The 26,658-nt window shown below is 48.1% G+C and overlaps 1 protein-coding gene across 1 annotated transcript in view; it reads right to left on the reverse strand.

Moving 5' to 3' along the window:
* LOC139048644 (MIF4G domain-containing protein B-like) overlaps positions 1-26,658 on the reverse strand; it is an 82,832-nt gene that overhangs the window by 14,579 nt on the left and 41,595 nt on the right. Inside the window, exon 4 of the mRNA XM_070523118.1 lies at positions 19,668-19,952. Within this exon, the coding sequence (XP_070379219.1) occupies positions 19,668-19,952 (285 nt within the window). The remainder of the gene's footprint in view (positions 1-19,667; positions 19,953-26,658) is intronic.

Consider the following 26,658-nt stretch of genomic DNA (forward strand, 5'->3'; position numbering starts at 1 on the left):
CCTCGGGTGACGCTGCATAGACGACACCAACCATAAATCCTCTACTCATGCTGCCGACGAGACGAAGCTGTTAAACGTTGATGTTGATGGCGCCAGTATTTCTGAGCTCATCGACACTGGGGCACAGATCTCTGTGACGAATGCAGATCTTCGTCGTCGCCCAGTACTCACACCTGCTGCCTCCCACATCCTCGGCGACATTGATGGCGTGCAGTTCTTCGGGTGCGCACCGCCCGCGTCTGCACTGCTGGTCATCCCACTTCAGCCCAATTATCCGTCATTAAGAAGTGCCCCCATGACCTAATCCTCGGCTTAGGTTCTTGTCCTGTCGTTCTGCCCTAATTGAGTGTGCGACCGGTGCTCTTCAGCTTGAGCTGTCCCATCTTCCCCATATTTCAGCGGACATAACACCAAGCTTATGTTCTCGCCATCATGGTGGCGTGCCAACTCAAGCTGCTATATACGTTATTTTGACGTTTTCGCTCGATATTTCTAATGACGACTACGTCTTGTTTCCGATTATCGACGTTCTGTTACTCCGTAATGTCCACCTCGCTCACATCATTTTTTCTATTGCTAACAACAGAGTGGTCTTCTCCATTCTCAACCTCAACCTGTTTACGAAGGCTATCCCGTAAACATGTCGCTGAGATCTTTCATTTTGTCGGTGTCCCTCTAGACCAAACGTATGTCGTAACTCATCGAATCATCAATGGTGACGCTAGCCCTATACTTTGCATCCATATCGCGTATCCCATCATGAAGTCAAGTCATTCAGAACGAGGTCGGCAAAATGATTACAAAAGATGTAATCGGACCTTCGTTTAGCCCCTGGACCTCCCCTGTCGCTCTCGTGAAAAAGAAGGACGGCAACTGGTATTTCTGGGTTGATTATCGGACTTTTTATAAGGTAACCCATGAAGACATCTACACTTTGCTTGATATCGATGACGCCCTTGACTGCCTTCATGGAGCCCAATATTTCACGACAATCGACCTTCGGTCCGGTTATTGGCAGATTTAAGTCGACCCTATGGACCGCCGAAACGACGCATTTATTATGCCAGATGGCCTGTACGAATTCAAGGTCATGCCGCTTGGACAGTGTAATGCCCCAGCAACTTTCGAATGTATGATGAGCTCCTTGCTGCGGTACGTAAGTGGCCCATCTGTCTATGCTGTTCAGATGATGTCATTGTTTACTCGCCTACGTTTAACAGCCACCTCTCCCGTTTATTGGCCGTAGTTGCCGTCTTCCGTCGAGCCAATCTTTAGCGCAACTGTGACAAGTGCCGTTTTGGGCGAAGCCAAATAACTATGCTCGGTGACCTTGTCAGTTCTGCCGGTGTTCAGACTCCGACAAGGTGCGGGTAGTGCAACACTTTCGCATGCCATGCTCAGCCAAAGACCCCCGGAGTTTCTTAGGATTATGTTCCTACTTTCCTCGCTTTGTCCGAAACTTCGTGGAATCGCCCGCCCCCTCACTGAACTCCTGAAAAAGGAAGTTCGTTTCGTGTGGGAACCCGAACAGGGAGCTTGGTTTTGTGCTCTCATCCGTCTACTGACTACACAACCAATACTGGCGCATTTCGACCCCTCATCACCTTCGCACCGATGCCAGTGGTCATGGCATTGGCGATGTCCTTGGCTAAAAACAGCACGACAAGGAACGTGTCAACGTACGCCAGTCGCTTTCTTTCGTCCGTCTGAACGAAACATTTCCATCAATGAACGCGATTGCCTGGCTTTAGTGTGGGCTGTGACCAAATTTAGATCTCACTTGTTTGGCCGAACTTTTTCTGTGATTACAGACCATCATGCCCTCTGCTGGTTTTCGTACAGAACGTTGTCGCTACACGACAACGTTCTCTATTTCGTAATCACAGCTCAGATGGCCGAGAGCTTCTGCTTGTTCTACCTCCCATTCTGCGATCCAGCGTTCTTCACCAGCTTCACGACGTACCAACTACCAACTGTCACGTAGGCGTCTCGCGTACATACGCCTGCATCCGGCGTGGCTTTTCGGGCCTGGCATGTACCATTTTGTGCCCCGCTACGTCGCTGCTTGTGAACGCTGCCAACGCCGCAACCGCCCTTCAGCGTTGCCTGCAGGCCAGCTAAAACTGATTGATATCTCTGCAGGGCCATTCTTCCGCGGCGGCTTTGACCTTCTAGCACTTTTCCCTACGTCCATCTCGGGAAATAAGGGGCTGCGGTCGCGATAGATTACGCCATGCGCTTCGCAATCCCCCGGGCATTGCCGACAAGCTCGTTCCACGGACCTCGCGACGTAATTCTACATCATGGCGCCCCTCGGCAGCTTTTCACCGATCGCAGGAGGTATTTCCTCTCACGAGTGATCGAAGACCTTCTTCGATCCTGCTCCACTAAACATAAGCTCACCACCGCTTGTGATCCACAGACGAATGGACTTACCGAACGAAGAATCTGAACCGAACGCTAACTTAGATGCTAGTATCTATGTTTCACCTGATCACCGTGACTGCGACAGCACGTTGCCATTTGTTACCTTCGCGTACAATCCGTGCCGGCATGACGCCGCTGGATATTCCCCGTTTTTTTATTGTTTGGCCGACATCCTGCATTGCCATTCGAGACGCTCCTTCTGTCGGCTCCTCACTTGCTTACTGAATACGCCAGTGACGTCGTTGGTTGAGCTCGTGCAGCTCGTCAACTTGACCAGGGCCGACTCTATGCTTTCACAGGACTCCCCAACTTCCCGTTACCACCGCCAACACAGAAGTGTGCACTTCATTCCTGGCTATCTGGTCCTCCTATGGTCGCCATGCCGCCGCGTTGGCCTATTGAGAAGCTCCTCCTATGTTACACCGGGCCCTACAAGGTGCTGCGTGAACTCGGTGGCGTCAAATACGAGCTTATACCCCTGCGCCCTGCTTCTTCGACCTAGCTACCACCTTATGTTGTTCACGTTTCCCGGCTGAAGCCCTATTGCCCTTCTAGCTCCTCACCTTCGTAGCAAGCACCATGACGGCGCTTCCGCTACCGAAGGGTGATGTAAAGGAGCAATTGATACATGGATGAACGGGAGTTCTTGCAGAGCGATGAAGACGGCAATGAGATCACTTGCACGGAGGCCGGATCAGATATCTTATCTTACCTTAGCTTTCTTTGTAAATATTTTGTAAACATATCTCATTCGCCTACTTCTCGCCTCCCGTTACTATATATATACACATATTGCCGCGAAGCACTTTGAACAGTAAGCGTTCGCGACTAGAACGTTGGAGCAATGAGAGGTAGTGTAGCCGACCTAGCACCGAAACAAGGTCGTTCTTTCTCGTCGTCGTTGTCTCTCTCCTAGCCACAGCCGCACTGCTCCCTATTTTACAGTACCATATATATATATTGTTGCGAGGTGGAGACAACCTCGAATGTTAGTTGTGCAAGTCTAATGCTGGAGGCACCAGCTGACACTAGAACAAAGCGGCCGAAGCGCCCCAGCAACAATACTTCCTCATCGATTCTTGTCTGCACGTCTAGCTGTGCATCACGACACTACGCCGCGGGTGTTGGAGCGCCGACCCGGCGCAAGCGATTATGGCCCGGCAGAGGGACGCACGTAGGGCTTTAAACGGGAGACAGAAACAGCATCGGTTCTTGGCTTTATGGAAGACTGGCCTCGCTCTTTGGGAGCAATCTCGTACGTCACAACGCACAGCTGTCGCAGCATTCGGTAGGGACCTGACTAACACAACAGAAGTTTTTCTGATAGGCTCACACGACGGGACTTTGACCACAGAAACACGAGGGAGCCAGGTATATATTGCACGTGCCTATGGTGCGTATCGTAACGGGACTCCCGGGAAGCCTGGGAATCAGGGAGGCGAGCGCGGGCAATCTGACGGGCCTGTGCTAGCTGCCATAAAAATCGCATCGCCGGCATAAGCCGTGTGCGACTGCGTGACTTGTGGAAGTACAGTGTCCAGGGGCAAAACGGGATCGGAGCCAAACAGTAGATAAAACGGTGAGAAACATGCAGTGTCATGGCGGGACTTGTATGCGACGGTGACATATGGCAGAGCGAAGTCCCAGTACTGGTGGTCTGGAGAAACGTACATGGCTAGCATGTCGGTAAGCATTCTGCACAGTCGTTCTGCGAGACCGCTAGTTTGTGGTCAGTAGAGCATAGGGGGAGCATATTATCAATGATCTTTGACAAGCAGCAACGTCCGTGATCCTTTAGAAGCTCACGCGGAGCTCGTGGTGCAGTAATGTGTAGGAGGAAATCCGCGACGTCAGTGGCACAACTTGCAGGCAGAACTCCCGTAATGGCGAAGCGCATGGCGTAATCGGTTGCAACCACAACCCATTTGTTGCCCTTAGTTGAGAAAGAGAAAGGGCCAAGTAAGTCGAAATCCAGGCGAAAATAACGCTCTATGGAAATGTCGATGAGTTGTAAAAGACGAGCTGGAGCCATGGGAGTGGGCTTCCGGCGTTGGCACAGGTCGCAAGCAGCCGCATACCACGCACAGAGTGCTTGAGGGCGGGCCCGAAGAAATGGCGCCGGACTCGATTGAAGGAGCGAGTAACACCGAGATGCCCAGTAGTGGGTACGTCGTGAAGTTGAAGCACGGTGGTTTGAAGGGGCCCTGGTACGATCAGCAGTAGGTCAGCACCATCAGAGCGTAAGTTGTTTCTATAGGACTCCGTCGAAAATACAAGAGACGCAGGAAAGGAGCAGGAGTTGGCGAGTTTAACTGATCAATGATGGTTCACAGAAGGGGATCATGGCGCTGTTCATCGCCAATGTTGAGGAAGCCTGAGATGGACATAACGCAGGTGTCAGATTCGAGGTTTGCGGCTTCCGGTGGGTCAACAGGGTGGCGGGTCAAGCAGTAGGCGTCCTGACGTAAAGGGCCGCATTTGTACATTACAGAGAAAGTATACTCATGCAAGCGCAGTGCACAACACCCAAGACGCCCTGTAGGGTCCTTCAACCAGGAGATCCTGCAGAGTGCGTGACGTTCAGTAATAACGAGGAAATGGCGACAAAATGGGCATGCGCGAAACTTCACTACCGCCTAAACCAGCGCTAGGCACTCTCGCTCGGTGATAAAATAGTTGCGCTCGGCCGTAGACAGAAGACGGCTTGCGTAAGCGATAACGCACTCTTGAAAACGCTGACTCTGGGCAAGAACAGCGCCAATGCCGTGACCACTAGCATCTGTGCGTATTTCAGTAGCTGCTGAAGGATCAAAATGGGCTGAAATTCGGGAGCTCTTCAAGAGTCTGATGACTGCTGTGAAGGCTTCGTCCTGCCGCTGTCCCCACACGAAAGCAACGTCGTTCCTTAAAAGCTTGGTGAGAGCGCGCGCAATGTCAGTAAAATTTTGAACAAAGCGACGAAAGTACGAGCATAAGCCTATGAAGCTGCGAACGTCCTTTACTGAGCATGGCACAGGACAGTCTTGCACGGCTGGAACTTTGGCCGGATCATGTTAGATTCGACTGGCGTTTACAAGGTGCCAGAGAATGGTTATTTAACGACGACCGAATTGACATTTCAACGAGTTGAGCTTAAGGTTCATAGCTCGAAACACAGCAAGGAAAGTCGCGGGACGCTCGATGTGGGTTTCAAAAGTTGGAGCAAAAATGATTACGTCTTCGGGATAACAGGCAGATTGTCCACTTCAAGCCTAGGGAAAGGGTGTCCATCATTCTCTCGAACGTCGCTGGGGCACTGCAAAGCCCAAAGGGCATGACTATGAATTGAAAAAGTCCATCAGGTGTAATAAAGGGTGTCTTCTCGCGATCCTTTTCATCAACAGCGATCTGCCAGTAGCGCGAGCGGATGATGATGGTGTGTGGTGTTTTTTGGCGCAAGGGCCAGGTTTGGCCAAAGAGCGCCATGACAAGTGGTAGTGTTAAAGATGTATTATGGAGGATGTGACTTGGCTGTAAAGTGGCCTAAAATAGTCGCTATAAAGTGCGTAAAATCCATGTACTATAAAATTATGGCGATGACGAATGACTAATACTATGAACATTAAAATCCATCGTAAAAGGATGATGCAAAATAAAAATATATAGGATGGTAAAATTACTTGGAGCACTGCTGCCTCGCCAGAGCCCTTGAAACACAAGGGCCTAGAGGCATGTGCTACACTAAAGAGCTATCGCAGTGGCATCCTCTGAAGAGAGGACCCGCTACGAACATGTAGGGCTAAAAACATGCAACACAACATCTTTCAAAAAACTTAAGACGGCGTTGGTGTCAAAGAGTGGTTCTGGACCAAGTAACATAGCAGGATGAAGGGGGATGTGGTGCCTGTACGCTAAGAGAAAATGTTTTTTTCTTTCGAGTTCGGCTTCCCGACACTCCAGTAGGACGTGGAGGACGGTCAGCCTCTCCCCGCACCTACCACAGGTTGGAGGCTCGTTTCCCGTGAGTAAGAAGTTATGTGTTCCAAAAGTGTGTCCTATTCTAAGACGGCAGAATAGGACATCTGTCCTGCGGGATTTTGTTACAGGAGGCCAGAAACCTAATTGTGGCTTTATCACGTGCAGTTTGTTATTTACTTCTGCGTCCCACTTACGTTGCCAGTGGTTTCGCAGTTTCCTTCTTAAAAAAGGCTTCAGGTCCGTGACAGGCACCGAAGCAGTAGGACTGACTGTATGCAATGAAATTGATGTGGCCATCTGGTCTGCTAGAACGTTACCCTCGATGGCCCTATGTCCAGGCACCCAGCATATAATGACATGCTGGTTAGACATATACGGTCTACAGAGGACGGAATAGAGCTCAGTAATTACGGGGTTTCTGTGTTTACAGTGCGACTTCAAGGCTTTTACGACGCTTAAGGAGTCTGTAAATAAAATTGTTTTTTGAATATTTGATTTTCTGATATGTTTTACAGCCGACAATAGTGCATGGGCCTCAGCCGTAAATATGCTTGTTTCAGGGTGCAGTACACCGGATTCCGAGAAGGATGGGCCAATGGCTGCGTATGACACCCCGGCATGCGACTTAGAAGCGTCTGTATAAAACTCTGTGCACGAGTACTTGTACTGGAGCTCCAAGAAGTGCATTTTGATATGTGTCTCTGGCGCATGTTTTGTGACCTGTACAAAGGATGTGTCACACTCTATCAGCTGCCACTCCCAGGGCGGTACTAGCTTAGCTGGAGGCATTAGGCGTTGTTCGAGAACTGGGACATCCATTTCCCTGCTAAGTTCCCTTGCACGCAGTGAGAAAGGAAGTCTCATAGAGGGTCTGTTATGAAAAAGTGTTTCACATGTCAAGTCGTTAATGGTTGTGAAACACGGATGTTCCTTATTAGAGCGCACTTTCAGAAAATAGTTGAAGCTGATGTAAGTTCTCCGAAAATGGAGTGACCACTCATCGGACTCAACATACAGACTTTCAACAGGGCTTGTTCTAAATGCGCCAGTGGCCAGACGGATTCCCAGATGGTGTACGGGGTCTAACATCTTTAGCGCGCTCGGGGCAGCAGAGTGATATACTGCGGCTCCATAGTCTATTCGTGACCGAACTAGGCTCCTGTAAAGATTCAACAGGCACTTCCTGTCGCTACCACATGATGTGTGGGATAGGATTTTAAGTAGGTTCATTGTTTTTAGACATTTTTCTTTAAGATGTTTTATGTGAGGAATGAAAGTGAGCCTAGAGTCAAGAATAACACCAAGGAATTTGTGTTCTTTGCTGACAGGAATTTGTTGTCCGCCCAGTTCTACACAAGGATCTGGGAGCAGGCCTCTCTTTCTTGTGAAGAGAACACAAGAACTTTTATGGGGGTTGACCTTAAATCCGTTTTCGTCTGCCCACTTGGAAACCTTGTTCAAGCCCTGCTGTACCTGTCTTTCGCATACTGTGAGGTTGCAGGATTTGAAGCCTATTTGTATATCGTCTACGTATACGGAGTAAAAAATGGCAGGTGGTAGTGAAGCACGTAGCGTGTTCATCTTGACGATAAAGAGAGTGCAGCTGAGCACGCCTCCCTGGGGTACACCAGTTTCCTGCGTAAAGGGACGTGAGAGTTCATTGCCGACTTTTACCCGGAAGGTACGGTTTGACAAATAGCTTTCAATTGTGTTCAGCATATTTCCACGGATGCCAATTTCCGACAGGTCTCGCAAGATCCCGTAACGCCATGCCGTGTCATATGCCTTCTCCATATCGAGGAATATCGATAGAAAAAACTGTTTATGTATATAGGCATCACGGATATTTCCTTCCATGCGCACAAGATGATCGGTTGTGGACCGCCCTTCTCGGAATCCACACTGATAAGGATCGAGTATATTGTTGAGCTCAAGGAAATGTATAAGTCTGCGATTAATCATTTTTTCAAAAAGCTTACACAGACAATTAGTTAGAGCTACCGGACGGTAACTTGCCGCCAAGGAAGAGTCTTTTCCCTGCTTTAGAACAGGAACCACAATCGCTTCTTTCCATGTGGATGGGAGGTATCCCGAAGCCCAAATAGTATTGTATAGTGTAAGAAGTGTAACTTGTGCGTCAGTATGTAGGTGTCTGATCATGTCATACATGACTCTGTCCCGGTGCAGTGCTTTTACATGTGTTCAAGGCAGCTCTCAACTCGGCAATACCGAAAGGCCGATTATACGGTTCATTCTGCCTAGACTTTCGTATGATTGGCTTACGCTCTACTATTTCTTTATGTTTAAGAAAGGATTGGGAATAGTGCGTTGAGCTCGACACTCGCTCAAAGTGCTCCCCAAGTGAGTCTGCCTGGTCTTTTAGTGTATCGCCTTGTGTGTTTACTAGAGGTAGTGAATATGTTTGTCGCCCTCTTATCCTAATTACCTTGTTCCAGACTTTGGCCTCATCTGTATAGGAATTTATACTCGATAAAAACTTCTCCCAACTTTCTCTTCTAGCCTGTCGGCGGGTTCTCCTGCCCTGGGACTTTATTTTCTTAAAGGTAATAAGATTCTCCGCAGTGGGAGACGCGCGAAGCAACCCCCACGCTTTGTTCTGTTTTTTACGAGCGATCCTACAATCGTCGTTCCACCACGGGACACGCCGTTTGTATGCCAAGCCATTTATTTCTGATATGCATTTAGATGCAATATCTATAATGAAGGCTGTGAGATACTGCACAGCAGCATCAATTCCTAAACAAGACATGTCATTCCATGAGATACTAGTTAAGTTTCGGAACTTCTCCCAGTCGGCTGTATCGATCTTCCACCTAGGAGCCTGTGGTAGACATTCTTTTTCTTTATGTGTTTTTAGCAGTATAGGGAAGTGGTCGCTTCCGTAAAGATTGTTGGTAACTTCCCATTCGAGTTCGAGTAGTATAGACGCGGACACTATACTAAGATCTATTGACGAAAAGGTTCTGTTTGCAAGAGAGTAATATGTGGGTTCTTTCTTATTTAGTAGGCACGCACCGGACGAAAAAAGGAACTGTTCAACGAGACGGCCTCGCGCATCGATACGAGAGTCTCCCCACAGGCTGCTGTGCGCATTGAGATCGCCAAGAACAACATAGGGCTCTGGCAATTCATCTATCAAGGACTGAAATTCATGTTTGTTTAGTTGGTAATGCGGGGGTATGTAAAGCGAGCAAATAGTGATGAGTTTGTTTAGTAGGACAGCTCGAACCGCCACTGCTTCAAGGGGCGTTTGTAGCTGTAAAGGTTGGCAAGCTATACTTCTATGAGTGACTATGGCAACACCGCCCGATGATGCGACGGCATCATCGCGATCTTTGCGAAAAGTTAGATACAGTCGAAGAAAGTTGGTGTGTTTGTTTTTTAAATGTGTTTCCTGTAAACACAGCACTTTTGGATTGTGTTTTTGTATAAGTTCCTGCACATCATCAAGGTTTCTGAGAAGACCTATGACGTTCCATTGAATTATTTGTGTATCCATATTGGAGGTCAGTAGGTGCTGTGTGTACAGAAAGAGAAGTAGTGATTATGGAAATTACAATGATTAAATTACAGAGCCCTTTCGAGGCCCTGTAACGGGAGTTTTGCCCTTCCTGGAGCGTTCGAGGGAGCCTCGCCGCTCCTTAGGCGCTAGGTGCGCCTTGAGGATAGGTGTTGTGTCCATTGCCTCTTGTGAGGCGCCGGACACGTGCTCTTGCGAGCGAGAAGTTTTCAGAGAGAGTCCCGCCTTGGAGGGCAAGACCCCAGCGCCCACCAGCGCGGAGGTCGATGGGGCTCCCTGAGGAATTTGGCTGCGCCGGCTGTTGCCAGCGCTGGAAGGGGCCGGGGAGAGTGGGGCAGCCTCGGCTGCGCTCACCTTCGGGGTCGGTGGCCCCGTCTGCTGGGTAGACGGAGCAGCGCTAGCTGCAACCGCCGCGGGGGCAGATGGCGTGACTGCCGACTCACTGCTTGTGGGTCGGACAGCCACCGGAGGCCGTGGTGACGCTGCCCCCTGACGCGTCACTTCGGCAAAGCTTTTCTTTGGCAGGTATGCTACCCGCCTTCGTGCCTCTTTGAACGATATATTATCTTTTACTTTTATGGTTACAATTTCTTTTTCCTTCTTCCAGGATGGGCACGACCGCGAGTACGCGGCGTGCTCCCCATCACAGTTTACACAGTGGAGAGCGTTCTCACAAGTTTCAGTGGTGTGTTCTGTGGCACTGCATTTAGCACAAGTTTGGCGGCCGCGGCAGCTCTGCGAGCTGTGGCCGAAGCGCTGACATTTGAAACATCGGAGTGGATTGGGCACGTAAGGCCTAACACGGAGCTTGATGTACCCGGCCTCGATTGACTCGGGCAAGATACTTGATCCAAAAGTAATTATTAGGTGCCTCGTCTGAATCTCTTTACCATCCCGCCTCATCTTTATTCTTCTGACGTTGATCACATTTTGTTCGCTGAAGCCCTCCAGGAGTTCCGCTTCAGTCAGCTCAAGTAAATCATCATCTGACACAACACCACGGGTGGTGTTCATTGTACGGTGTGGGGTTACTGTTATGGGGGTCTCGCCAAATGACACTAGTTGCGGTAGTTTCTCGTATTGTTTTAGATCGCGGAGCTCCAAGAGGAGGTCGCCGCTTGCCATCCTCGACACCTTGTAACCTGGACCAAAAGCATCAGTCAGGGATTTTGAAACAAGGAAGGGTGAAATGTTTCGGGCTACTTTGTTTGGCTTTTCAGCATGAATAACGTGAAAGCGGGGAAAATTCTGGATTTGACGTCCAAAAAACTTGAAGACATCTTCGGTGCGCCCTCGTTTCTGAGGGCGATCAGCAAGGGAAGGGAAAGAAGTTTCCATGAAAAATTGTATATGTTCGGCAACAGCGCCGACCGCCCACCACGGAGCCCAACGAGGGGACGCGGCAGAGCTTGCATACAAGTCTGCACGACGCCAGTCGTACGCCGTCACTATAACCGAATATGGTGTACCCAAGGTTGGATAGCCACACAGGGTTAACCCTTGCCGCCAGGAGAAATGAAGTAAAAAGAAGAGAGAAGGAGACAGGAAAGGTCAAAAAGTGAGAGATAAAGACGAAGATTTGAGGAGGGAGAGACAGGAAAAGGCGACTGCCGATGTCCTCCAGGTGGGTCAGTCTGGAGGTGCCGTCTATGTGAAGCAGAGGCCAAAGGGGTGTGTTGCCTCCGCCGGGGGGCCTTAAAAGTCCAAACACCCAGCATCGGCTCAACCCCCAGGATCCCCTTTTCCCCAGACACGGCTAAGCCGCGCACGGCTACACGCGGGAGGGTCCAACCCTCGTGTGCTCGGGTACGTGGTGGCGCAACACACCAAACGCCTGCTTACGCAGACGCCCCTGCGGGGTAGCGCGAGCGGAGGGCAATTGATCAAAAATATTTCGCCCTATGTAGACAGTCAATTGCATCATCGATACCAATGGATACACGTCCTGCTTGGTGATCTTGTTCACATGGCGATAATCAACACAATATCCCCAGGTGTTGTGTTGTCTTCTAGACCAGGACTAGTGGTGAAGCCCACGCGCCAGCGGAAGGCTCGATGATGTTGTTTAGCATCTTCGCGGCTTCGCTTTGAATGATGCAGTGCTTTGCAACAGACACGCCGTATAGGCGGCGATGAACGGGATTTGCGTCGCCGGTGTAAATCTGATGAATGACTACGGCTGTTTGGCCGAGCAGGTGGTCATCGAAATCGAAAATATTTCGGTAACTAAACAGAATGAGCCTAAGGTCCTCAGTTTGAGCTGGAGAGGTCGGTAGCGATCATATTATTGACGTCGGGAACATGCGATGATAGGGCTGGCAGAGGTAGAAATAGTGGGGAATAACATGTGCAATAGACCTATAGTGGAGAACGGGAAGCCAAGTAGAATTATCGACAACCAGGCGAATTAATTCGGCAGAACACAGGGACGGATGATGTGCATCAGAAACAGAGTAGCTGTCAGAAGGAAGGTCCAAATGCACGACACCTGTAGGGCAGTCTATTAAGGCAAAATGGGTCGAACGAAACTCCAGCCCCAAAATCAGGTCATGCGGACAGCCCGTTCACACAATCAAAAGACGGTAGTTTGACGGCCGGCGATCGTTACTCGTGCTGTACAAATGCCGACAATGGGTAGCGTACTGCCGTCGGCAACGCTTACTGTGCATGGTGCGCACCTTTCTGAGTCTTTTGCGAAGGGTGGCACTCATAACAGACATCTGCGCGCACCGGTGTCGACGAGGCACTTGACTGGGACTCCATCCACCTCAACGTCTAATATGCTTCCAAGGGTAGTCAATGTGATGAGAGGATTTGCAGGCTGGGTCGTTGATGCAGCGTCACCGCCGGCAGCTGCACCTGGGGCACAAACGCGGGGGAAAAGGAGCGACAGGCCTACGGCGAACGAGACCGCCGACTTAGGGGTAATGGTGACCGGCTGGTTCGGCAGGTCGCAGGTACGTTGTCGGTATTCGCAGATGAAGGACGCACAGAGAAACGGGGAGCACTTTGATCTGGATGGTCGGACGGGAAGCTCCACTTAGGGGGGCGATGACCAACGACTGCGGCAGTGACGAGCGATATGTCTAACACGCGAGCAATTAAAACAAATCGGACTATCGTCCGGTGTTCTCCAGTGGGCCTGGTTACGACGGCTAGTTGGAACCGCTAAAAACGCAGAAACAGTAGTTGGGCGTGGCCGGCTCTGACTGAAAGTGATATTTTCTGGTCCAAACAGAGGAACTCCACGTGGCTATTCCTGACACGAAAACATTGAAGCTGTATTTAATAGCCTGTTGAACTGCAGTGCAATGCAGCGACTCCTAATTAGTTCAAAATTGCGGCATTCTTTGATGATTGCGTCCACCGAGTCATAGTTTTTGCAGACAAGCAGGTTGAATGCGCCATCTGCTATGCCCTTCAGGATGTGGTCACTCTTGTAGGCCTCGCTCATGTTTTTGTCTTTACGACAGAAAGCGAGGACATCTTGACTATTTGCCACGTAAGTTTCTGTTGATGTTTGAGCGCGCGTCGATAGCTCCTTCTTCACTGCCAGCTGGCGGCCAAAGGACTTCCCAAAGAGGTCTAGAAGTTTCTGCTTGCAGACGTCCCAACTTGTTATGTCGTGTTCATAGGACCCATACCATGCTAGCGCTGTGTCTCGGAGGTAGAATATCACATTCGCTAGCATAAGCGTTGGGTCCCACCGATTATTTTCGCTTACACGCTCATACCAGGAAATCCAGTCTTCAACGTCCGTACCATCGATGCCATTGAAGGTGCCTGGGTCTCGCGACTTGGACACCAGGACTGAGGTAGAGTCTGCGGTACCGGAGGTGGGCGGTCAGTCATTGTGGCGCTTTGGCTGTTGATCATCGTGTCAGGGCTCACGCGCTGACCGCTGCGAAGCTACGAGTTGGTGCAGCACGTCCACCAAAATGTTGCGAGGTAGAGACAAGCACGAATGTTGTTTATGCAAGTCGAATACTGAAGGCACCAGCAGACACTAGAACATGGCGGCCGAAGCGCCCCAGCAACATCTATTCGTCATCGCCTCTTTGCGCACGTGCTGTTCTGCATGGCGGCAGCGTGTGCGTGCGTGCGTGCGTGCGTGCGTCTGTGTGCGTGTGTGTGTGTGTGTGTGTGTGTGCGTGCGCGTCTGTGTGCCTGCGTGCGTGTGTGTGCGTGTGTGTGTGTGTATGCGTCCATGTGTGCGCGTGTGTGTGTGTGTGTGTGTGCGTGCGTGCGTGTGTGTGTGTGTGTGTGTGTGTGCGTGCGTGTGTGTTTGTGCGTGTGTGTGTGCGTGTGTCTGTGTGTGTGTACGTGCGTCTGTGTGTGTGCGTGCGTGTGTGTGTGTGTGTGCGTGCGTGTGTCTGTGTGTGTGCGTGCGTACGTGTGTGTTTGTGTGCGTGCGTGTGTGCGTCTGTGTGTGTGCGTGCGTCTGTGTGCGTGTGTACGTGTGTCAGTGTGCGTGCGTGCGTGTGTGTGTGTGTGTGTGTGTGTGTGCGTGTGTGCGTGTGTGTGTGCGTGCGTGCGTCTGTGTGTGTGTGTTTGTGTGTGTGCTGTGTGTGTGTCGGAAGTTTGTGAACCGTGCGATGCAATAGTGGTGAATCAGGAAGGCGAAGCTTAAAGGCAGTGCTCCGGCGACCATGTTTGTCTCCGTCCGGAATTTCCTGCTCGCGTGACGTACGCCGACAGGATAACGACTTAGCAGCCACCTCATCAGCCGCACATTAACATGGAAGTATTCCACGCCACGCCGTGAAACCTGGAGGTCCCTGAATAGAACTTATAGGCAGGAATTTTCTCCTCGCCCAGCCTCCCCTTTTCATGGCCTTCTCGCAGCTCGCTCTTTTTCTCGTACTTCGCCCTCGCAGTTTGTCTGTTCGTTCGGAAGCCCCCCATAGAGTTACACGAGGCGAGACATTCAAAATGGTTGTTGAGTGTTCACGCATGAATTTTTACCGTATTTAATGCTTGATTATTGTGTGCTTTGCTTGGACCGATGATGGAACGCTATCGAACTGGCAGAACCAGATGTTTATTGTGTTTTTTCGGCGTGTAACTGCACGCTTGTTTTGTGGCTTTGGGTAGGCTATCGGCTTCCATTTAGAACAAGGCTTTTGAGGCTAGTTTGGTGGACAAATTCCTTTAGTGTCGAGTACCAGCCCCAAAATCAGAATTCTTTGTCTCGCAAATAATGCATACGTAACGTACACGACGTTTGTATAGATAACAGAGCTTTGTTAGAGTGTGATGTCCACGGCCATGCATTGTGCTCGTAGGCAAAACACTCGTGGCTTGCACAGATCAACCCGCTTCGCGAGTTATTCCTATTCCATTGATCAGCTTCTTTATTTGGCTTTCTAAAGACACTTGTCCGGCGTGAAGGGGCCGCGACGAAGGTTTCGCCGGTACACGCCAAAGGCGCACGTGTGTGCATCACTACGTAGCTGCCGATTCAACAACTCGCATTCGTTTGCGCTGCTCTAAGTGCCTACATGTGTACTTGCGTGTATTCAATCGACTGCCGCCTGTCTAGCTAGAGCAGCTTCACAGTTTAGCCATCTTATTTCATGATGACCGGACGCAAGGCGCGTGACATATTCGCCTGAATAACGCGAGCGTCATGTAGTCACGTGCGCGACGAACGCGGAGCATCTCAGTTTTACTCGTCGTTTCGTCATGACGCCGGCATCACTTAATGCAGTGAAACGGGTCCTGCGCTTTTATGACAAACTGGTGCCCTTGGCTCTCAAGCGCGAATATCAGAGTTGAATCTGTACTTCATTAATGAACAATGCGCATGCGAGGACGAAAGTTACACATAAAAATGATTTCCATCAGTGAGCACTTGCCCCCCTTGCACAGTTCCAAGTCAATATTAGCCAACAAACTCGTGCAGCACTTTACCTTGCCGAGACGACGAAGCGGAGAAAGCCTACTCACAATAGACTAAATCACATGCACTGGTAGCGAAAAGCTTGTCCTCGCAAAATACATTTGCAGCGCCTAAGAAAAACATGGACGTACAAGGCTACGCATTGTCAGGGCTACAACAATAACACGTGTTACGTTTCTAGCACGATATATGAAAAAACAGAGCCTGTGCACTCCATAGCTTCATACACCTGTCGACCATAGCGCAATCAGGAAAACAAATCTGAACGAGAGAATAGCAGCAGTGCATAAGCTCAACCATGCCTGAGCTCCACACTCCGTCAACAAAGAAAACAGCTCCATGCGTACCCGTTTGTACAGTCAGTAGTCTTAAAATCGATCCTTAACAAAAAACAAAACAAAAACTCCGTTCTTCAGTGACATAGTTAGCAACGAAACTCAGCCAAAACAGGCAAAATTCCTTACGGGAGCCTCACCGCGGAAACTCGACGGCCATCTGCCATGGTGGCGAGTGCAAAGAGACGCGGACAAGAAGAGAAAATAGAAGAAAGGGCACGAAAAATACCACCTGACGGTGCTCAACCAATTCGGAAACGCAGACCTTCTCTCCTGCTTCCTCGCATGCTCCTCGGAGCAGCGGGAAGGTAAACGTATGTCGCTACCTTCCCGTTCTATTCAGGGACCTTATGAAACCCGAGCGCACAGCTCCCCCACCTGCACCGACGAGCATCATGACCGCATCACCGCAAGCCTTGGAAATACCCAAGTACACCGGATCAGCGGACGATGGACCCGTGCATGACTAGCTTCGCCTCTTCGACGTCCACGCATCCGCTGCATCATTGTCGGAAAGGGATATGGTCGCCAACTTCCATGGTTACGTCACAGGTGAGGCATTTCGTTTCTACCTAACACACATATTTGATAATGATGAATCGTCGGAGAAAATCACGGAAAAGATGATCAGTCGATTTAAAGCATACGCTGCAGACCCCCTCATTACCCAACAGCTGGAGACATTGCAGGTAGGTCACAGCACTCATCAACAGTCTCCACGTAGCGATCATCATGAGTTCTACCCGAAGCCACGTTATTACCATACAGTCTTTCCCATGCAGTGATGCTTCAGAGGACGCAGAAACGCAGGCCTTGCATGATGATGACGACCGCGGAACCATCTTCACCATCTATGCTCTCGACATTTGACGCGCTTACACTGTTTTCTTGTACGCGCGGCCCACCACCGGGTTTCTCGTTACGTGACACTTCAACGGCTGTCAAGGAACGCTCCATCTCAAGAGCAGCCATTACTTATTCTGATGAAATTAAGCCAACTGGCTTACTGCCAGAACGAAATCAGAATACAAGCACCACCACCAACGCACAAAGCTTTAAAGGCGCAGAAAATTTGTAGCCATATACATCTAGAGATCTAGCTGCTTCGCGACTCTCAACCCTTTTTCTGCAAAAAAGACGTGAGGCGTGCATACAAGGACGTAAGAGTAGAGAAGTGGACAACACGAACGCCGACTATCAACTGAAGGCAGCACTGAGGCGAAAAAAGAAAGAAGACACAAAACTCATCTGCGCAAGCTCGGGAATGGTATCACCACGTGTCAGTCGGGTACACGTGCCGGTCTACGTGATAGATAACAGTTAAGGCACTTAATCTCTTCTTTGTGTGAAGTAATCGAAGACGTACTCACGCATGCACTTCCACCATTATAGATATGCCATGCCTCTACCACAAGACGCGTATCTTCATTCTTATTCCTGTACAATATCGCGCATTCATCTAACTCTGACGTGCTGTTACAATCTTGGCAATGTAGGGAAAGATTAGAAGGCGATCCACCGGTTAACGACCTTCTATTTTCCATTAGCCTCTGATTGATACACCGTCCCGTTTGCCCTACGTAGAACTGGCCACAGCTAAAGGGGAATCTTATAAACCACACCCAGACGACAGTAAGTAAACCTGTTGTTCTTATTGTGCTTCACTGGACAAATATCTGTTCTTTTTTTTTTGCCTTTTACCCGCTGGTGGAAGTGCGTGCGTGAGTACGTCTTCGATTACTTTACACAAGGAAGAGATTAAGTGCCTTAACTGTTATCTATCACGTAGACCGGCACGTGTGCCCGACTGACACGTTGTGATACCATTCCGGAGCTTGCGCAGATGAGTTTTGTGTCTTATTTCTTTTTTCGCCTCAGTGCTCCCTTCAGTTGATAGTCGGCGTTCGTGTTGTCCACTTCTCTACTCTTGTGTCCTTGTCTGCACACCTCACGTCTTTCTTGCATAATGAATCCTTACGAACTACCTCAGCTTTCTGTCATTCTAACCTTTTTTTGCGTACCACACCGTCAGAGAAGCCACATGAAAGCATGCTGTTTGACGGTTGGGACAAATATGCCAAACAGATACTAGGCTTATTCCTGAATCAGTGTTACAACATCAGCTGTCACAGCAGCATCAGAAAGATCCAAACCAGTCACTCCAAGATCAACCTCTACTTCCTCGACAACTTCGACACGGACGACGTCGAAGGGCGTCGCCGAAAACACAGTTGCACCAACGAAAACATCAGTGCGCAGGTCAATTAAACCCAAAGCGAATTCAACGAATACGATGTTTTGCAAGAAAGAACGCCGCCGAACACAACACCTTCAGCACCACCTATCATGACTGCTCCCACCCCAAGGATTCCTGCGACAGCGCTGTCCTGAACGACCAAAAAGAACCAGGAATTTTCCCGCCGTACCGGTCCAACAAAGACTTCACCTCAATGACCCAGTCCACAGAAGGTTCGATCAGGAGACACCGCGTGTCTGCAAGTCCCTACGACACCCGAGTTTCCACAGCTGTCATGCGTCCAAACCTTCCTTCCCCGGGGCATGCATATGTCGTCCAGAGCTCTGCCGGACGCCGCCAGACTGCTAGACTGACATCGTTCACGTGAGTACATTAAGACGACGACTGCCTCGGCGGGAGGGCGAAGCATGTGACGAACCGAACAAGGACGGTACGATGCAATAGTGGTGAAGGAGAAAGACGAAGAATAAAGGGACCCTAAAGCGAAACAATAAATCAGTTTAGGCTAATGAAGCATTGTTTGAGAACCCTGCAGGCAGTCATTTCAAAAGAATAGTTAGAATATTAGATGAGAAAATGAAGGTTCAAGTATCAGTATTTGAATCAGTACGTCAGCGTGACGTCAGGGATTCCAATGTATGTTTTCGCATTTGGGCCGCGTTGGCTGAATAAAGGCTCCTGAAACTTGTCATGTTTAATATTCGGTTAATATATATATATATATATATATATATATATATATAAATATAGCATTGACTAATTGTCTGTCTGTTTTATATGGTCAATCAGTACATATGCGTTGATGTATTGATGTAGTACTACTAATACCCTGTTAAACACTTTGCGTTCGTCTGCTACCGATTATTTTCTTAATTTTGTTACCGTCCCTCTCATAGAGGGGGCGGTGCGGGGCGGGGGCGGATGCACAGTCAGCCGCTTATAGCTACTACCTTCTTAGTTGACTGGACCTACAGCAGTGAACAGCATTACATGTGTCAAAAAATGTAAATGGGCATTTTTGCCGACGCGTGCACCCCGCGGCTCGTACACGTCACGTTGTTTAGAACTTAGAAAAAGCATGCGGCCTTCCGTTCGGTAATTGGAGGCTAATTTTCTAAAATATCCTTATTCGTACAAATTCCGAAACTTCGCTATTCGAACATTCCCATCTATGCAAGCAGGCGATCATTTGGTGCTTCAGCGTCACTACAATGCGATAGTGTAACTGGTGCCACCCACAAAACTGACCTCTGCGGCGGCGTCCTGCGCTGGCGAGCGGAGCATGATGTGGCAGCATTCGCACAGCAGCGCCGCCAGGGAGAAGATGCGCCCGGAATTCTGGGCCGACGATTCCGCTCCACTCACGGCCGCCAGCAGCTCGGCCAGGAAGGCAACGTAGGCCGTCCAGCTGCGGCCTCCGGGTTCTCGCGCTGGCGTACGTGCAGTGCACCGCGGCAGCAGCAGCTCGCGCCGCTTGAACCACTCGCTGCACGTCTCGACGAGCGCGTCAAGGAACGCGCTGGTACGCCCCCTCTGCGGTCGCGGGACACCAAGCAACTTTAACAACCGGGAGTTTCGCTTTGGAATGCGAAGCGGTGGCTACCGACGCCATCGTAAGCCCTAACGAAAATAAGCGAGACGATTGGGGTATCGGCAGCAGTTAACGTTATTTAGGGCATGCAGTGCTATAGTTATCAGTAAAATGTGCAGTTGCGCCTTTATTGAGCGTTAGGAGTGCTGCCTCAATCCAACCTGTTCCTTCTGCTGCTGTCATTTATTGTTCTCACTTCTTGTGGTATCACAGAAATGTAAATTCTCCGTCTTTTAAAAACATGCATTTGGTTTTATACTTCCTAAAGCACTCTCTCAACATTGTTATTATTATTATTATTATTATTATTATTATTATTATTATTATTATTATTATTATTATTATTATTATTATTATTATTATTATTATTATTATTATTATCATCAGTCGGCAGCGATACAGTGGCCTGTTAAACTGATCGCCTGTACTTCCACAGATCACCTGGCCTGCTGAAGGTTTTCCCGCTGGATTGGCAGAAGTACGCCCATCGACGCCTACCGACACTGCTCGGCTGATTTCATCGCCTGGATTCTGCTCTTCTGGCAACGCTGACCCGGCGTTTCAGCATAAAACGCCCACTCAACCCAGACCGCTTCGCAGTCGGCAGCGATACAGTGGCCTGTTAAACTGATCGCCTGTACTTCCACAGGTATATTTTCCTTTGTAATCTTTTGCTTCCCATTGTATGTGAAGTGCTGCCGACTGCCAAGCGTTGCTCTTATAACGTGTTGCGATGTCCGAAGACAGCCTTTGTATTGCCTGTCAAAAAAGTCTGCCTAGTGATGGGCGTATTATGGCGTGTTGTGAATGCAAATATTCATATCATCTCGGACAGACTTGCTCGGGTATTGCCCCTAATACCTTTAACACTATGGGACTGGCGAAACGTGAGGGTTGGGTATGCAAGACCTGCAGAGCGAACAAAAAGCAACCTTCTTCATCCCAGTCGGATTCAGCGCAGGCGGCAGGCAACAACGACGCTATTTTAGCTCTTGTTGCGGAAATCAAGGACGTAAAAAAAAGCTTAGAAGTACTACCGGCACTGCATTCTAAGGTTGACTCGCTCTTGTTTCTGAAAGCCGAATTCTTAAATCTGTCGAAGACCGTCTCTGACCTTGAAGACGCCGTCACTTTCTTGTCAAAGCAGTACGAGACTACACGTGAACAGCTCAAGTTGTCTGAAGAAGCAGCCAGGACCAGAGACAGAGAAATTCAGAAGTTAAATGAGACTGTCCGTGTTCAGGCTGAGATTTTGCAACGATTGCAGCACGATCAAAATGAATCTGAACAGCACAGCAGAAAGGCAAATTTGGAAATTCGTGGCATGCCAGTTGCTGATAAGGAAGACTTGAAAAAAATACTGCATGATCTGGCTGATAAAATTGATTTACCCGAATTTTCTGTGGATACTGACGTCGTTGCTGTCCACCGACTTTCTGGCAAAACAGACACTGTCCCTACAGTCTTGGTTCGTTTCTCAACGGTAAACATGAAAGAAAACTGGATGAGGGCTCGTGGAAAGCTTCGACAGCTCTGTGAATCCAAAGTACTTCCGAAGCTCTACTTTAATGACAATCTAACCAAGGCAAATCGGCATCTGTTCTGGCTTGCCCGGGCCGCGGGCAAGCTACACAAGTACAAGTTCGTGTGGGTGAGAGCAGGCAAAATCTTCGCTAAGAAGGACGAAGTCTCTCCACTCATTCGCATTACCAATGAAATGGATGTTGAAAAAATCCAATGAATATGTATCCATCTGTTTTGCTTGATTTTCCGAGCTTTCGAGCTTTTAAGGACAGCTTCGGTCCGAATTCCGAATCAGACTTTACTTTGGTCAATATAAATATTCGCAGTCTACGTAAATACTGGGACGAGTTTAAACATATTGCAGAAGATGCCAGAAATTTTGTAGATGTATTTGTGCTAACCGAAATAAATATTCCCGAATCAAGCACACAATTTTTTGCCATAAAAGGTTATAGTGAAAAATTTATCACTCGTTTACACCGTCGAGGGGGTGGAATTGCAGTTTTTGTGAATGAAAAGTACACAGTATCATGCATTGATGTAGATCTGGCTCATGCTGAATGCCTGTGTTTAAATGTAAGCTTTCTTCAGACCACTCTTACTTTGTTAGCGATCTATCGGCCTCCTGCAAACAGCGTTAGTCGCTTTATAATAGAATTAGAGACTGTTTTGAAGCGTTTCAGTTATGAGGAGGTGTTTTGCCTCACCGGTGATTTAAATATTGACGTATTATGCCCAGGTAAAGCTCAAGTGTCAGACTATTTATCTGCCCTTTCTGCTTTTGGCCTCGAAAGCATGGTCACCACCTTCACACGTGAAGAAATTGTGAATGGCCGAATAACGCATTCTTGTTTAGACCACATCGCCGCACGGGCGCCTAATCATGATCTGCATTCATGCGTGATTACGCAACGCTTAGCAGACCACTATTTCACTGTCTGTCGTTTCAGCTTGAGGCGTCTTTTTAACACACCTCAACGTTGGAAAGTAAATAGCTCAGATAGGCGGACGCGCGTTATCGTTGTTGATCAACGCAAATTGGATGAAATGATTGGCAGGTTCGACTGGTCTTCACTGATTGTTTCCGGAGTGCCAGTGTTTATTTATGAACAATTCAGTTCGAAAATACGCAGCTTTCAAGAAGCCTGCACTCGAATTGTTCTAACTAAACAGAGAAGAAATCATAACTGGCTTACCGTGGATATAATGAATGCAATCGCCTACCGAGACTTGCTGTGGAAACGCCTTAAACGAACTCCTAACAATGCTGAGCTTCGCGCTAGCTACAGAAGCGCAAGGAATAAAGTCGTCGCCCTTATACGATGCGCAAAACGCCGCTACTTTCAACGTCAGTTTCAATTATCCGTTCGAAATCCGGCAAAGACGTGGTCACTGATAAATCACCTACGCGGGAAAGACACTAATAATTCAAAGCTAGCTGACACTTTCCCATGTGATCTTGCACAGACAGCCGCAATCTTTAATCAACATTTCGCGCGCGCTTCGGGAGCAACTTCAATGGTGCCAGCTGGCCGCTCTGGAAAAGAAAAAATCTTATCGGCTTCCGCGTTCTTACCAACGATAACATTCGACACACTCGCAAGAATAGTTGCTGGGTTTAGGCGACATAAGCCAGCTGGTATAGACGGTATATCGGCATCTTTGCTCCAACGAAACTTCAACGCACTATCGCGTATTCTTCTTGTCATACTTAATGGATTCCTAGAGACGGCTACAATGCCGGCGGAATTAAAAACGGCTATTGTATCTCCATTATTTAAAGGAGGAAAGAAAGGTATTGTGGACAGTTACCGACCTATTTCAATCTTGCCTATCATGTCACAAATAATAGAAAAATTTCTCTTAGAAACTATGACGTCATTTCTAGATAAGTTTTCAGTTATATCGAGTCGTCAGTTCGGCTTTGTCGCGGGACGGGGCACCATTGCTCTGCTCGAGGAATTTTCCGATGAATTGAACACAGCTTTAGAACAAAACATGTTTGCATGCGCGTTGTTTCTCGATACTTCTAAAGCCTTTGATACTGTGAACCACGAACTCCTGCTTGAAAAACTATACCTGCTCGGCTTCAGGGGTCCATTTTACCAGTTCCTAAAAAACTATTTGTCCGGCCGCTCGCAGGTGATATCTTTAGACAACGAGTTATTCATAAATAACAAACTACCCTTGAAAGCTGGAGTGCCTCAGGGCTCTATATTGTCTCCTCTTCTCTTTAACATATTTATAAATGACTTTTCTTCAGCTGTTTCGAAGTGTATGATATTTCAGTACGCAGATGACACTGTCCTTTTAACTAAACATATCTGTTACTCAAAAGCAATTGCATTACTTCAAGAGAGTGTGTACGACGCAGTGACCTGGTTTGCTAACAACTGTTTGTCAATAAACAAAGAAAAAACAAAACTGTTATGTTTTAGAAATCCACTTAAAGCAACGGTTACAAATTTACCCTTGTTTCTACACTGTCGTACTTGCCAATCGTGTCAGTGTGCCCCTGTAGAATATGTTAACTCCATTAAATACCTTGGTGTTTTCTTTGACAGTGACCTCTCATGGAATGATCACATGACGTATCTTTGCGGCAGGCTCAGAAGTGTTTCCTCGCTGCTTTTTAATATTAAATCCATTGTTCCGATGCCTGTAAAAATCACTATCATGCACGCCTTAGCATACAGTGTGTTACGTTATGGCATTACACTGTTCGGGTTTTGCTCATCTCGATGGCTTTGTCGAATTGACAGTATTCTAAAAAATATGTTGAAGTCCATTGTTTATAACTCTTCCTCGGCCGACAATGTGAACTTATTTATACATCTGGGTCTTCCGTCATTTCAAACTTTGTTCACTCAAACGGTTGTGGTGAGACATTTTTGGAACCCTGATTTCAAACAAGAATATGTTGCTCCCCGTGCACTGCGGAAAACATTGCGTTTTGTAGTACCGCACTGCAACACAAGATTTGGTAAGGCTAGTAGGTATGCTTATGTCCCAAGAATATTCAATGATCTTCCTGATCATATATTTACTGCAACTTCGAAACGAAACTTGAAAAAAATGTTGAAGGCACTGTAAGATATGTATAATACTGCATTTCTCTTTTCTTGTATTTCTTTTGTCACTGATTTCAGCTGATTTTCTGTTTCATTTTGTGTGATGAACTTCACGAGCTTGTCATTTCTGTACATGTTGCCATTTTGACTTTGTTTGCCGACATGCCGGGCCAAGTCACGCAAGCCACTTCGTTGGCTTTGACGGGCCTGTCTTCTGATGTACGATTATTGTAAGATGGCAACAATAAATATTATTATTATTATTATTATTATGCTTGTGCCGATGGTGGCGACGATGATTCCAAATTTTTAGGCTAATTTAACCTCTCGTTGACGTCTATCGAAAATTCCTGTTCCAGCACGGATTTCGTAATTATACGGTTCATCTACCTCATCCTCCACCCCAACTCCCCAAGAAGGCATCGACTTTCGTCGACTTCAAGTAAACGTTGCGTGGCCTTCTAACTTTTTAAACAATTTCATTATCCTGATCCTGTTAGCTTTCTCTAACAATATGTTGCCGCATATTTTTCTGTACCAAACCAAGCTGACAACAAATACGACAAGTGCGGGTGTCTGAGCAGTTTCAAGTAGAGAAAAAAGACCGAAATTACAATGGACCTTTGGTTTGGGAAACACAGCAGTTCTTTTAATTCAAGCAATCTCTGACCGCTCCGTGGTGCACTTGGCATGATGCCCTCTGCAGTACTACTATACACTCGGCACAAGCAGCCGGCTGTAGTTCTATTTCTTGCAACATGAAACGACGCACGATTTACAGAAAAGCATGAATGTTACAAGCATCTTTCATCCTCCAGATTTTTGCCCAAATCTCGATACTTTTCACACAGGTATGATTCAACTTGTGGCAACACAGCGAGAGGTGCAAAGGAGCCCCCCTTGGGTCCTGGGGTGACGGGGGGTTATTCTGTGATTATTCACCTAGTGGATATGTCCGTGTCTGCTGCTAAAGTGCTCATTGGCTGGGCTGAGGTATCACCGACTAAGAAACAAGCGGGCAGAGCCAGTTCTTCCTCACTAGCAAGGGCCCTGTCCATCAACCGCAGCCACAAAGGACACTCTACTATGCGGACACTTGCAGAATACTGCCCTGGAGACAAATTTTCGCACTACCATGCGTTGGCCCAAGAGATTTAATTTCTGTTACTACGATTTGGATTTTGCATTACCTGATTACGAGAACATATTTAACGTACTTCAGAGGAGTAGACTTTTGGTCCAGTTGGTGATGCATATTTGAGTGCGCTTAAGCGAGACAGACGGGGCAAGCGATACTAACGACTGTGACAGTTTACTGGAAATTGACACGACAGTGTTACCGCATGCGCCAAAAACACGCCGAAAGCGACAACAAATAGGAGCAAGTGCAATTAAGATGGCGATACGCAAAAAAATATCATGCAGCGCATGCACTATCTCTTCATGAAAGGTGTTATTTGGGGAGAATGGGTACGCTGTACACTGCGCTCAACTATCACAAGCGGCTGAAAAAAAAATCAATGGAAGGGAACGAACCAGCTTAGTTTTACCTACCCGTGAATCACGCTTCTTTTTTTTAGGTGTCGCCAAACCTACGCTAATGCGCATATCAGATGCATAATTTTTTATTAACACCGCTTCCAAAAGCTTACATTCTAATTTTGCTTTTTCCCGGCCTTCAACTTGCGCCTTCTTCAACCGCGGATAGAAACTGCAACTTGTGCAGTGTAAGGCAAGATCGTCCCTTCTCCGGATTTCAAACACCTTAAGTTCTTTCGCGGCCTGTCGTTCAGGCACTGGCCAGTCTGTCCCAAGTAAACGCGACCACAGCTCAAAGGATTTCTGTGCACGACACAAGTAGCGCATGGGACATACTTGTACTCGTGTTCCGTCATACAGTATTTTCCTTACTTGACTTCTTCTGACGCGTTTCTAGAGTTGTGCCAAGTTGCATGGCGCAGAAAACACGAGATCCGCCATACGGTTCCCTGCGACTTCCCTTAAGTTGTGAGAAACCTTGTGCACATTGGCACAACCTAGAACAAAGGCCTCT

This window comes from Dermacentor albipictus, chromosome 8 (genome assembly GCF_038994185.2).
Source record: "Dermacentor albipictus isolate Rhodes 1998 colony chromosome 8, USDA_Dalb.pri_finalv2, whole genome shotgun sequence".
NCBI lineage: Eukaryota > Metazoa > Arthropoda > Arachnida > Ixodida > Ixodidae > Dermacentor > Dermacentor albipictus.